The following is a 14,292-nucleotide window of genomic DNA, read 5'->3' as shown; positions in this document are numbered from 1 at the left end:
ACGCTCTAATGACATGAAATCATGGGCCGCTTTGCAGCTCATTCTAGAATAGTTATGTAAATGTACAGTCACAAGTCACTTTGTTAGCAACACATGTTCACGTGTTTGTTAACGCAAATATCTAATCAGCCAATCACATGGCAGCAACTCAGTGCTTACTGAAGTTCAAACTGTACATCAGGATGGGGTAAAAGGTTATTTAAGTGACTGAAGATGGCACGGTTGTTTAATTTTCCCCCATGTAACCACGTCTGGCATTCACAGAGAGCAGATATCCAGTAAGAGGCAGATCTCTGGGCAAAGTACCCTGTTGATGCCAGAGGCCAGAGAAAAACAGCCGGACTGTTTTGAGCTGATGAGAAGGAGGCTCTGAGGCAGAAAACATCTTTTCATAACCAACGTGCAGAAGAACACACAACATCTGTTTATGTTTATGTTTATAAAAGAAAAAATATTGGATAACGTATCAGTTTTGGGGTTTTTAAATAATCAAATATTGGTATCAGTATTGGTCTTAAAGATCCTGTACTGGTTGGTCTTTACTCTTAGTCATTATATTCAGTTTGTCATCTGGAATTCAGATTTAGAAAACTGTCACCAGTACATATCCAAGGCCATGTGACCAGCACCGTTAGTAACCAGTTTATTTAAGCTCTTTTCATAATGTGTGGATTCCTAATGGTTGCTAAGTTCTTTTGCTTATCCATCACTTCACCTTCTTCTGTTCAAACATGGAAATCACAGTTTCATTATATTTCATAGTTTGGATTATGTATTCACTGAATTATGGTTTGTAGCTGTGTTTGGTTTTTGACTCTTGAAAAATCTTTAAAGGGTGCACTATGGACTCTAGTATATTTTTGCACATTGCAGTGAAATCCAGAGAACTAGCTATTTGTTTATGTTTAAAGCTTTAATTCTTTGTTTCCATTAACTTCAATTTGCACATGTATAGAAAATTTAAACTACAAAAATTGACCTTCAGGATGTTTTAATTTGATATTTACTTGTGACCATATTGTTCATGTTAATACTGCTTATACTTGGACTGTGTATAAAATGAGTAAACTGCAATTAATATTTGGTAAAAGCCTTTTTATCAGACAGAATAGTTATGAGTGAGATCATTTTCGGAACACACTTTAGAAGATCGTCACTAGTCTCTGTGACCCTTAATAATTAAAGACCTGGGACAAAAATCAGCATTTGTGCATATTTACGTCTCATGATGCCCTTCTGTATTTCTTATGAGCTGGATGGAAACAAGACATCACTGACACACTCAAAAACTCTGACCAAACAGACTCCAATATTCTAAACCATTTACAGCTCATATAAACCCCTTACCTGCCCTTCTGTCCATTGAAAAACACAATAATTTGTTGATGTACTTATGAAGCAACACGGCGCTGTAGGGGATTTCCACAGTGTAACTGTGGCTCCACCTGTTCACTCACATTCAAGGTCCAGGAGGAAGACAACACGGTGAGGAAACTATCCAAACATACTGGAAAAAGGCCACCGTCACACTCTGTGGCGACAGCTAATGTTCCCAGATGTAGGCAGTGCCAAGCAGTATCATTTAAGCTTCAGACAGGCACTACACCTTTCTAAATCAAATCACTATCAGCCAGTGACCAAAGTGATTCACTCACCTTATGTTTTTAGTGTTTTTCCTGCTTCCTGAGACATAAATCAAAATGAAAGCTAATGTTCTGTATCTGCTGGATGTGTCAAAGAGCAAATGTTTGGCTGCTTTACTGTCATAAAAGGTGATAATAGATGTGTGTTGTGTATAAAATAGCAAAAATAGAAAATAAAGAACGCTGCAAATATTTCGAGCATCTTTCAGCTTATTGTTTGGTTTCATAGCAAAGGTGTAAAGAACCAAAAAGCTTTGATACGACCTGCCTGGCACCAAATGACAGACTAAGTTAGCAGCTAAGAGTCAGATGTTTCACACTGGAGATGGCAATGACTAAGCTAATAGGAGCTTAATAGCAGGTGGCCAGAAATACACGAATCAATGCTATTGTGGCCCCGTGTCTGGATGTGTAAATATGCAGCTACTGAATAAATACAATAAATCAACTGCCTAATTAAAGGCAAAAACTAAATAAGGAAAAAGGCATGACATCATTCAGCATGTGGCAGACAGTTTTTTGGTTGTATATTTAGATGATGTGGATTCAAACGCGTACCTTTTCCTGATCAGTGTGCGTGTGTTGGTGGGTCATGCAGGGCTGGGCTAAAATTAGCAGTGATGTCTTCCTGTGTAACAGGAGAGACGCTGGCCTGCTAACATCAGAAAAATCTAAGGCCTGGCACATTCCACTGTATAAATAACTAGGGAGAGTTGGTGGACAAGGGGGGCGGGACAGAGAGACATTTTCAAAGACGGAGGAAGAGGTGGGAGAGGGAGAGAAAGAGAGAGGGAAAAGGTTCAGGCCGGATCATTGAGTGATGGGACAGCTGTAGACTACGAACATGGTAGAGAAGAAGAGAGCTGAATCAAAGTGAAGGTTAAAATGGAGCGACAAATGAAAACTTCCCAGCATAAAAAGCCCAGCAGCACAGGACTTGTTTAGTCCTCACAGGCTGTAAATGCTGACAAAGCTCTCGTCCAGCTAACGGTTCCACAATTGATAAACTGATCACATGAAACATGAACATTCATGTGAATATTGTGTTGCCTGCTTACATGAAAGCACATTTTTTGCAATGTGATTGCTGTAAACATTGTCATACTGTATCATGTGATAGGGATGTAATAGGACTTCTGCATTATGGTCATTATTTATCTCTAAATGTGTTGGTTTCTCTGATACATACAGTTTGTTAATGAGGTGGTGACACTGGTTTGTTTTTTCTGCGATATATCGTATGATGTTGCAGATTAATGTGCGGTTTCTGGATTTTGAAAACGAAAGGCCAATTATATTTTTTCCAACAATCAAACAGAAATTGAGACTCAACCAAGACTTGTTTAGTTTAACAGCCGGGTTGTGAGATCCTGTTGCGCAATTTTGTGTATCTTTTTGTGGACAGTGTCCAAGCATTCAATATTTATGTAGGAAAGGAAATGTTATACGCTGCAGTATTTTTTTGCTGCCTACACTACAAACAATTCTTGTGATCAGCTGTCCAGTTTGCAGACTTCACCACTCTTTTAGAACCCATTTTTTTGTCCTAGGCTTGCACAATCTCTCTTGTTCTTTGATACGAGGAAAAACTGTTATATAAGGACCCAGTCCCTTTTCCCACCAGAAAACACTTTCAATCTTCCAAACTTTAGTGATGTTTGAGTGAGTACAGTGTATCCACGTAAATGCATGCCACATGTAATATATTCTAACAGCAGGAAAGGGCAGTTAGAAACTTAAGCAAGAGTTTCCCTACACACTGGCGCTGAGCACTGCAGAACAATGACAAATGCTGGGGCTGATATATGAAGGGCAAATTTGAGGAGCCGCTAATGCCATTTTTCAAAGCAGCTGAGGTGGTCAAAGCACTCAGGTGAGCTGAATTTAGATCAGTGACGGGGATGACAAGAAGCATGAGAAGAGGTTTTTGTTGATAAGAATGCATTGCACCGGCCTCCGGAGCGTCTCCAGTTAGACATTGAGGAATCTAACTGTAATGCATTCTCAGGGACTCACCTCAGCTAAATCGGTCAAAAGCAGCGGCTGGCTTAAGGGTGGTTTATTTTCAGAATGCATGGTGGAAATCCAGCTTTTCCACTACATGCTTTTCTCAAACAACAATGCACCACACAGGGAGACTATACTTGTATCTTACTGCACGCTTCAGCAGGACAGAACATCGAAGAAAAACAATATGCTTTGCAAGCACACACCGCATTTGGCTGTTTGTGCGTATAAGTTTATTCTTTATTATCTGATTTTGCGATTATATTTTAGGTGTTTTGCCTCAATCTCAGCTTCGATCACAGTGCCATGCACTGACCTTGAGTGAAATGATAATGATATAAACTGATTTAACATTGAAAGGAACGGTGAGCTATAATAATGATCTTGTGACAATGAAGCCCATGGAGCAACTTGCATCCTTTTTGGAATATTAACTGCAACTCCAACCCTGGTGGAATAGATTCACAGACGGATCAGCGGCTGCTCTAGCACGTCATCCCTGTCCTTGTGTACATGTGCAAAACATGGATGTATACGATGACTGACACTTCACCACCAGCATTGAAAAATTGTTGAAGCTTTGACTTGTCACGGGCAGCACGTAGCAACAAGTTTGTAGCTAGATTTGTTGGCTTCCATTAAAAATAACTTTCAGACATTTGCTTCTGCCATCAGTCGTGCATCAATACGTGCAGCTACATTTTTAAAAGCTGCATGGACACATTTGAGATTGATTTTTAGCAAATGCAGTTGCTATTTTGCTCTCCATGTGCGCTGTTTAGCTGCAGACTGGTCAGAGGAAGATGGTCTATAATCAGACTGCAAATGGAAATCATGAAAGCTTCTTGTCATGAAAACCTTGTCCTTTGCTTTCATATTCTGCATATTCATTTGCAGATGCTTGTTTATAGAGATTACTGATATTCTAAAGGCTCAGGAACCAATCAAGCACCATAGTGGACTTTTAAGGGGAAACTGGAGGGTTTTTTCCAATTAATTTGAAGGGTACTTTTGGAAAAGTGTGGTATAAAATATGTTTTAGTGGATTTTCACATGTCAAAACCTGCAAAGTGAATCCAGAAAAAGCTATTCAGTCTGAAGTAAACCTTTAGACAGATGGATATTACCTTCACCCAGATCCAGTACAGCAAGCACAGCGCTGCTCCGAGCCTCTCCCAGGTGATTGTTGGCAATGCAGGTGTAGAGACCAGCATCACTCGGTTTGCAATCCCTAATCCATAGCCCTCCGTACTCTTGGTTCTCCATGTTGAGGAGTTCATCGTTATGGTACCAATACAGGGAAGGCTGTGGATCTCCAGCCACAGTCACCTTCAGACGGATGTCACAGCCTGTCCCCACGGCAGCGTTCCTCATTTTCCGTGTAAAAACCGGTGGGGTTGGGGTGTGGTAACCAGGTCCTTGAGGTTCCGGGACAACTTGGTCTGGGCTCGCTTTGGACCGTTTTGGGGGGATGATGGGACTTGGTGGTGCCCCTGCTTCATCTGCCCCTTTTTTCAGGGTCATTTGCACCTCAGCTTTTCTCATGGCTAAAACTGTCTACCTGGACTTTATGATTATATCACTACCTGGGCCTTGTCTTAGCAAGCCGTAGTCATGCCTTAAAAGGGCATTAGAGGCTACAGGTTACACACATACACACATACATTACAGCTAACATGGCGTTCATGTTTTTGAACATTGGAGAGATAAATTCATTTTACTTTTACTTTAGAAACACGTCAATAAGATTAAGTGCTCCTTGAATTGCTGTTCTCTAACCGCAGCTGTTGTTTGAAGAAGAAAACGAAATTGTTGATCACCAGGTAATTAAGCAGATAGAGATAGCTGCCGCTCTCCTGCCTGAAGGTATTTTTAGGGCAAGACCTACTGGATCATGTTGCATTAACGGCTCCCTGGACTTGTCTGTTAGAAGTGACGGTTGCTTCTCCCCCTTCTTTTCGTGGTCTTCTCTGACTTTTCAAACTTTTGTAACCAGTTCCCAGAAGTGTGTAACGCATTCACTCAGCATTGTGTGAAAGTCTTCAGTGAGATTCCTCTTTATTCCTGGTGGCCTTGAGAGTGTTTCTTGGTTGGCTTCTGGTTGAATGGAAGCATCAAGTCCTCTCTGGTGAGTCGCACAGTGCCCCCCCCCCCCTCCCACCTTATCCCATGAGTTAAACCGCCCCACTCATGATCTCCCCCTTAGCTCTACCAGTCAGGGGAAATGACAGTCACAGCCCAGCAAGTCTTAGAACGACAGCTGCATGCTGAACCATCTGACCACTCACTGCTGGGCTCCCGCCCCCTTGTAATTTTTAGCCAACCTGAGGTCAGTAGAACATGTGAGGTGGCGCAACACTTGGTACACCAGAGGGTCTGCATGGGGCATATGTTCAATTTCTAAGTCACAGAGTCTGACATTGCCCCCCCCCCCATTATGTTTAAGGTGTCAAATTTCATGTGTATCATTCAAAACAAATTTATCATTGGAATAATTATGTGAGGCAAAAGTTGGACCAATGAAACAAATATTTTAGGAATCCTTAAGTATTTAGTAGCAAAGGTAGCTGAGGTGGCGTCAGAGGTGCTAACCTGTTGGCTGATGTTGGCTAGTATGTCGCATAATCCCCCCAAAAAAAAAAAAACGTAGCAAAACTGTGCACATTGTTTTCAGAAACCATAGATCATATATTAAAAAAATATTAAGGTGAGTGTTAATGTTGCATAGCTTGCCCTCCAGTTGGCACTTCCAACGCACAGGACTTTGCAACATCTAGTTAAGGTAGACCTTAAACAAGTCAATTTATTACGGTCACAAATGTTAGGTCAAAAGAAAAAATATCTGTGGGTTTATCAGAATATCTGTTTTTTTAAATCACCAAATACTTCTATCGGTGTTGTTCTTAAAAATCCTTTAGTGGCTGGTCTTATTTTTCTATTAGTCATTACATTCAGTTTGCCATCTGTAATTTATGACTGATATTGAGTGTTATAAGTGTTGATGGTACAAAGTTTGCCCACCAGTGGGCCCTCTGGAACTTCCCTGCTGGCAATACACATGTTTGAAGTACCTGACACGCACTGTGGAAACAAGTAACTACACGAAACAAATGAGACATCTGTTCATGATTGATGTGTCTGAATCATGGACTTAACAACTATCAGCTGATATTTCCCAGGATATTGGACTTTTAAATATCAATTTAATATCAGCATCTTAAAAAGTCTTTATCAGTCGAGCTCTAATTATCAAGCCTGAAGTTGCATTTGCATTTTCAGCGTCGTAAGTTTGCCTTGGAAATGTCGACATGCCCTAAAGCAGACCTTCCCAAAGTGTGGGGCCCGCCCCCTGGGGGGGGGGGCGCAGAGCCATGGCAACAGTATCCCACATTCTTGATTTTTAGTTCACAAACACTTGTTGTAATGACTAACTACTCCTGACATTTTGGAGATGTTAGCGCTTTAAACAGTAAAGTTACAGCGGGATACAAATAACATCAGGCTGATCCTGCCACGATTTGTCCCCCGGTTCAAATCACAGACAAACAGTATCCCACAGTTGTTTGTTTTTAAACCCATTTTGCACAGAGAGGCGTTTTTTGATTTGATAGCAATGTTGAATATTATTAAACAGGGAAAAAAACAACTACACAAACATAATCACACTGTGACGCCTCTGCCTTTGTAAATGGAGGGACAGTAGCTGCCTGTTTGTATGTAAGCTGTAAAACCTGAAGATAGTCAGATTAACAGAAACGGTATTTTGTCTCTATCTGCCATTCTGCGATTCATCTCATGTAAACAAAAACGTGGTGCACAGCGTGACGTGAAAAAGGGCACATACCTTTGACGTTGCCTGGCGAACTCTGTATTCCTTGTTCACATGTACACGCAAAAAAGGAGTTTTAAAAAGATCTCCGTTTTCGGTGATTCAAAACGCTGTTCACGTGTGAACGAAACAGCTGCGTTTTCAAAAATAGCCGTGTAAATGTGGACGTAGCGTAAAAGAGTTAGTAGTTTATTTTCTTACTACCTGTAATTTATTGCAGATTACTTGTATTTGCTTAATTGTTTACTAAATGTTTGAGTTGTGAAATAAGCCACGATGGAGCAAAATATGGGTGTGTGTGGTTGGAGGATGTGTGCGTGTGCGTGCGCGCGTGCACGCGGGGGGGTTTTTCTTGTAAAACAAAGGGGGCCTAAAGAATTTATTGTTTTGTTTGTTTCTTTATTTTATTTACTAATGTTCGATGTTTATCAAACAAATGGTTTACTTAATAAGGTTTAACATGAGAGACTTATGACTCTGATGTCCAACACTCTATAGACAAGGAAATAAAGTTAAACCTTATAAAACTGACACAAAAAAAATTGAATCTGGAAGTGGCTTTCCATCAACAAACCCAAATTTAAGTTGTATAATCGTGTATATAATTGTACTTTTATCACAAACCGTGCCCAAAACAGCTCAAAAAACCTGCAGTCTCCCAGTATTGCTACACATTTAGTGCTAGCATGCTAGCTTTGCACATGTACTTGTCCATTTATATTTATATGTATATTTATATTTATACCTATATCTCTATCTTTAGCTCTTTATCTTAATATTTATCTATCAATATCTCTGTTTTACACTCATTTTATACGAGTGCCTGATGTTTGAGATATATTTGCTGCTATGACAACTCAGTTTTCCTCCGGGATTAATAAAGTCTCTGATTCTGATTTACAATATACACGAATGCTGAAAGAAGCTGCAAACTTCAGCTGCAATGAAAACAAAAAAGCCTGACATACATGGAGCAGTTTTGTTGTAAAAAAAGGACAAAGCTTGTAAGACCTGGGCAGTGAGAAAAACATGAACCTTTTAATTAACCTCTTACACCTGGTAGGAAAAAAGGAAAAGGACAAAACCCAAGAAAGCAACGTTTTGGGCTGTAAATGTTAGATTAAAAAGTTTGAAAATCCACTTTCATAACTTTTGCATCCTGGATTTGTGAAAACTATTTAAAGTTAGACACAAGTTCAGCAGTAGCAGTTGGTTAGTTGCACACCTGCAAGTTCTTCCCGGCAAAATAAGAGTTTCTGTGGATCATCCAAACTGGCACTATTTCTGCAAAATCAACAGCCAGTGCCAGTATTGAACCAACATGCTTGTCAGTTATCAAGTAAATTAGATGTTTTTGATCATTTTGTAATCAAGAGGGAGTAGATATCGCTCCTCCGATCTCAAATATGGCTGCATTTCTGTGGCTGCAGTCATCAAAACTTCTGCTTTGTCTCCCCTATAGAAGCAAAGTTCACACCATTAACCCAATGGTGGGAAGCTTGTGGAGGGGGGGGGGGTTTCCCATCATTTGACTGTGGTGTCTCAGCTGATCAATGAACACGTAAACCTCCAATGACTCTGCGGTGTCATATCAATCACAAACAAAGGAGCAAAGTGGATGGTTTTATTCATTTCTCATATATACAGACGTTGATGGCAACCATATACAGATACAAAAATGTGAATGCATTTCTATAAAAATAACTCAATGTTATGTAATTGATGAACTGATGCTTCACAATCTACCGCCGAAATGTTGCAACTCAGAGTTCACTGGCAAGGGCTCAGTGTTAATGTTGTAATGCTGCGATGTCGTGTTGAAACGCGACATTTTTTATTTTCTCTTTCTTCAGAATCGTCATTGAAGATGACGGGGCGAATTTAACAAACCTCAAAGAAAAACAAAAAAATGTGTGCAGCAAATCAAAGTTAAATAATAATAAAATAGAATCTAAAGTCTTAAAAAGTATGTACACTAATAATATTATTACACAAATTATTTAAAAATATTTTGAAGTCTTTCTTTGACAAATATTAGCTGCAGTACAAATATGAGGATTATCAAAACTAGCAGGTTTCCACACTTTAATCCCCACATTAAATCTCTCTGATCAGCTGATCTGAGTAGTTTCAAGTGTCTCTGATGTTCTCACATGATTGTAGGCGTGAGCTCCGATGACAGCGAAAATCTGCTGCTTCTTGATGTTGACGATCTTTCAATGATTCCCATCTTTGCCATTAACTGCCGTAGCCTCCTTCTAAATTTCTCTCCCAGGAAAGCGTACAGCACTGGGTTTAAACAGCTGTGAAGCAGGGCCAGACTCTGGGTGACAAACATGGCCTGATCCACTGCTGTCCTCGCTGGGCACTGATACTCTACTATCTTTGCCCTGAAAAATGTGTCCACTATCACTACTAGGTGGTACGGCGTCCAACAAAGCAGGAAAGCGAGGACCACGAATATGATAACTTTCATGGCTCGCTGGCGTTGAAACCCCCCACGGATGTGAAGGAGGCGATGGATGGTGATTCCGTAGCAAGGCAGCATGATGGCCAGGGGGATGAAAAAACCCAAAGTGTGGCGGAGAATTCTGGTGGCCAGTCGCCACTCATCAGCAGTGCTGGGATCGTATTTTTCAGTGCACAGTACGTGACTAGAGTTGTAAGAGGTGAAAGTGGAGCTGAACAAGCCCGGGAGGGACAGAAGCGCTCCGACAATCCAGACGGCGGCACAAACTCCCCAGCTGACCAGCTGTCGATTAGTCCTACGAACCTCCATGGCGCGCACAATCACAGTGTACCGGTCCACACTGATGCAAGTCAAGAAGAGAATGGTTGAGTAGAAGCTCACCTCTTGGAGGACAGTGACTATTTTGCACATGGCTTCTCCAAATACCCAGCCCCGAGTAACCGAGGTGGCCCAGAACGGGAGGGTGATGGCGAGCAAGAGGTCTGCGATCGCCAGGTGGAGGAGGTAGAGGTCAGAAGGGGTCAAAGGTTGCTTGCTTAAGCTGATCACCAGCCCCACCACCACGTTACCGGGAAGTGCCATCACAAAGATGAGGACATAAAAGACACTGACAACGATCATCACAGTGTCTGAGATGGTGTGAAAGCTACAGGGCTGGGTAGCGGGGTCAAGTAAAAAGTCTGTGTAATTATAGCTAAAGTTCAGAGCATCGTAAATGGCACCAAAATCCTCCCAGGACAATGATGCGTTTGGTTCTGAGGACAAAAAAGAAAAAAAAGAAAAGAAAGCATTAAATTATTACAAAGACTTTTCCCAAACAGATTTAAGTTGATGAAAGGAGGATGAAAAAACTCACCAGTCATTGTGATGTCTTCTCAGCGGGACGCACTGAATGTGTCACACGAAGGCATTTGTCTCCTAAATGATGTATCCCTCTAGACCCCTCCCACCAGGTCCATTTTCCTGTTTGCGTCACACACACAGACTTTGATTTGCTCAAGAATCCAAACATGAAGGAAGTCTGTTTCCAGTCCCATTTACATTTACACATAGCTGCAAGCATATAGCACAACGTCACTGTCATTTATTTCTTTTTACAGCTTCATGTGTTGTTGTTTTTTCTTTTTAATACATCATTACAGAGTATTTTTAATAGTCTTTTTTTGTTGTTGTTGCTAAACCACAGTGCTTCCCCCAAAACAAACCCAGGCCCATGATGTGAATCACTGTGTCATGGGATTACTGTCACACTGGAGGCAAAATTGAAACAGAAACCACTAGTTGATGTGGTCTGTGAAATCTGTGAAATAAAAAAACACTGTTTGTTTTGTTTTGTTCCATGCATCGCGATCGTGTAAGCCGTATACAGAAAAAATGGGAAAATAAGGGAAAAAAGCCTGGGGTACCGTTCAGCCTGTCGACAGTAGGATCTTTAGGAGTTGCCAGATCATCTTTTACCGCAACCATCAACCTGTGCCCTGGCCTGAAAATACGAACAGTTACAGCAATCTGACAGCAGAAGGGTTACCGTCATGATGATAATTCAGTGAATGCAGATTGGAGAAAAGCCTTGAATGTCGTGCACCTGAGTGCACAGTGATGCTGGTATAGCTACAGGTTATACATGAGTTGTATCAGGGTTGCCAGATTCCCAAAAGAGATTGTCAGTAGATGCAGTGAAGCTGTCAGCATGTGAGGCTGATAAGAGATCCTTCTTTGTAAATAAACCAATGGTGTGGCTTAAGAAAATCCTACGTGGCCTGCTTCTAGAGCTGTTGTGTTCAAAAGATTTCCAGTAAACTTGACAATAGCCTTTCAGGCCGAGGGGTAAAATACAAAATGAAGCAAAACACACTACAACATTGCTCCACCTTTTCCGACTCAGTTTAGAATCCTATACAAATGATTTTGTATGTGTTCAAATTTTTTTTTAATTAGTCGATATGTTCAAAATTTATTGATGTAACAGGTTGAAATCCTCATGTCGGCTTCTGTCGGTACAAATCTAAAATATGACAAATCACACGACGCTACTACACTTCTGATGAAACACTGAGGAAGTTCCCAGCTCATCACATTCTTTGTCAACACGAGTGTCTAAGATCACATTTCCTGCCACACTTCTCATGTGTGTGTCAACTTCCAGTGTCACAAGCTCTCGGCTTTTATCATAAACATGTTTTGAACATATGGTTCTTTGAAAAAAAATAATAAAATAACTTTAAAAAATAGTTCTTTGAAAGGTGCTCAGCAGTGACATGATTGCAAAAAAAGACTAAGTAAAAAACACATCTTGGTAAATCAAAGTAGAAATATAGAGTTACAGTAAAATGAACAAGTGATTACAACACATGAGCAACACAGAAATGAATTCTGAAACAGTGCTTTAAATATTTGAAATGAGCCTCGACCTCTGAGAACAGGATTAGTGTATCAGGAGCTGTTAAAAATAATCTTTTGGATTAGGGATGTTAAAACTGATGGGTTGTTTGATTGGATTTAATTTGCAATTCTGAACCAGGTCAACTTAGATGCTCTAAGATACAGTGGGAATGTGCAGCAGAAATCTAGACTCACTAACCCGAACACTGAGCCACACTGAAAAAAACCTGCCTGATATCAAAGACGACAGACAGATTCTCACTTTTATCATCTGTGAGACGGGATTGTATTTGCAGGATCTTATTGTGTTGTGAAGACTTTAATGGGGGGGAAGGAACGTTACCCATTACAGAGATGCAACATCAAAGTGTACTTGGCACGCCAATCTAACTTGCATGGTGTATTGCAGGGGTGTCAAACATAAGGCCCAGGGGCCAAAAATCATCCTGGTGAAGATTCCTATCCAATCACAGCTTTTCCCCACACATAAAATCCTCCCCAGCGGCCATTTATACTAAAGTAATTAAATGATAAATTTTACACATTTACTTCTTACAGGCCAAACAGTCGTGCTGACAGATATCTTCCTTTACTACAGAACTGGATGCAAAAACAGAATCATTATGAAGAAGTGCTGTGTGTTTGGAAACTTTTTTTTTTCCAGGTCACACAAAAACAGAAGTTTAAAAATTTGAATAAACGTTATTTAAACTCAACAGATTTTTCTCCACGGGGGGAGAAACTCTTGCAAATGAAATTTGCAATTTTAGTAAAGACAAGTTGGATGTGCAGTGCTAATGTATTTAAGAGCTGCTTATTCAAAGGGGATTTTGTGCATTTCCCACTTTGCTGAAATTAAAATAAAGACATTCAGTGGAAAGACGATGATTCGGGGACGGGCATACTTAAATTTATCTTTATGCAGGTGCTCAGGATCTAAGTTCACCCTACAATGAGGTTTGATACCCTAAATTTGTCTTACTTTAAATATGACGTGAAGTCCAGCTGTTTGACAGTTTAGACTAAAAAAAAAACAACAACCCCAAAACACTCCTACAGCTGCTTTGGGGATCTCTTGTAGTCCCAGCAGCACACGGATCAAACAGCTGGCCTCTACAGGCAACTACACTTTTGTTCCACTTGTGCACACAGAAGACAAAGGTGGTGTCCTGGTGTTTTTGTGCAGCTTGAAGTCTACATGTACGTAAACTAACGTGAAAGGCCCTTTCACCTTTTGACATAGAGAGTAAGAATCAAACAAAAAAAAAATAAAAAGAGAAAAACCACAAGTGCGTCAGAAAAGTGAGACTGGGAAATTGCGCCATCCTGAGGCCATAACGTTTAGGTGCTTGGTGCAACAGAGGATATGAAGACAGGGTTTTGTCGAAAGCAACACATTGCTTCAAAACAAAATTCTTAATGCAAATGCTTTCATTTGTACAGACATAAGGGTCCTAACCCAACTATGATAAAGGAAGTTAAACAATAAAACTCCAGTTCCACTTCTGCTTGAGCGATCTCGCCAAAAACCTGAAGTAAAGAAAAGTAAAACGGTAAAGTAACCATTGTCTGGGCAAAGAAAATCATGCGAAGGCATGTCCAAAAATAACATAATTTATCAATCTGGGCACTAGATGGTGCTGTAGAGTGCAATGATGAGCAGAAAGTAGGTTTATTTTGCCGTTGGTGGCAGTGTGGAGCTTTAATAAAGGTGGCAGCATGTTTACAGGACGATGAGTCTTTTCGGGTGATGTGCATTCAGGCCCCTGAACACTTCTCATGTAGGCTTTAAACTGCAGTGTAAGAATATATCAGCGACAGTACCAGTAACTCAAGCTCTCAAAAAGACTACAGAAAAGCAAATGTGACAGAAAATTGCTCTAAAATTTATTTGGTGAACTGTTTTTGCCAGTATTTAAGTGGTCCCTAAAGGTACAGTTGATGGCCAACAAAGAAAAAAA

General features: G+C 40.5%; 2 protein-coding genes across 4 annotated transcripts in view; both read right to left on the bottom strand.

Moving 5' to 3' along the window:
* The window catches only part of spegb (striated muscle enriched protein kinase b), a 39,476-nt gene extending 33,687 nt beyond the window's left edge, over positions 1 to 5,789 (bottom strand). For all 3 annotated transcript variants that reach the window (XM_005925794.2, XM_005925795.3, XM_005925796.2), the window contains exon 1: positions 4,778 to 5,789. In XM_005925794.2, the coding sequence (XP_005925856.1) occupies positions 4,778 to 5,195 (418 nt within the window). In that variant the 5' untranslated portion in view covers positions 5,196 to 5,789. The remainder of the gene's footprint in view (positions 1 to 4,777) is intronic.
* Positions 5,790 to 7,948: 2,159 nt separating this feature from the next.
* Positions 7,949 to 14,286, bottom strand: LOC102290702 (C-X-C chemokine receptor type 2). The gene is made up of 2 exons (XM_005925799.3): positions 10,806 to 14,286; positions 7,949 to 10,704 (listed from the first exon to the last, which is right to left on the bottom strand). Exons 1-2 carry the CDS (start codon positions 10,810 to 10,812, stop codon positions 9,629 to 9,631), a joined length of 1,083 nt encoding a protein of 360 aa, XP_005925861.1. The 5' UTR covers positions 10,813 to 14,286; the 3' UTR covers positions 7,949 to 9,628.
* Between the last annotated feature and the right edge of the window lie 6 nt (positions 14,287 to 14,292).

Source organism: Haplochromis burtoni, unplaced genomic scaffold, assembly GCF_018398535.1.
Source record: "Haplochromis burtoni strain Fernald_Lab_line unplaced genomic scaffold, NCSU_Asbu1 Contig_87, whole genome shotgun sequence".
In the NCBI taxonomy this organism is placed as follows: Eukaryota; Metazoa; Chordata; class Actinopteri; order Cichliformes; family Cichlidae; genus Haplochromis; species Haplochromis burtoni.
This window is presented reverse-complemented; position numbering and strand designations above follow the sequence as displayed.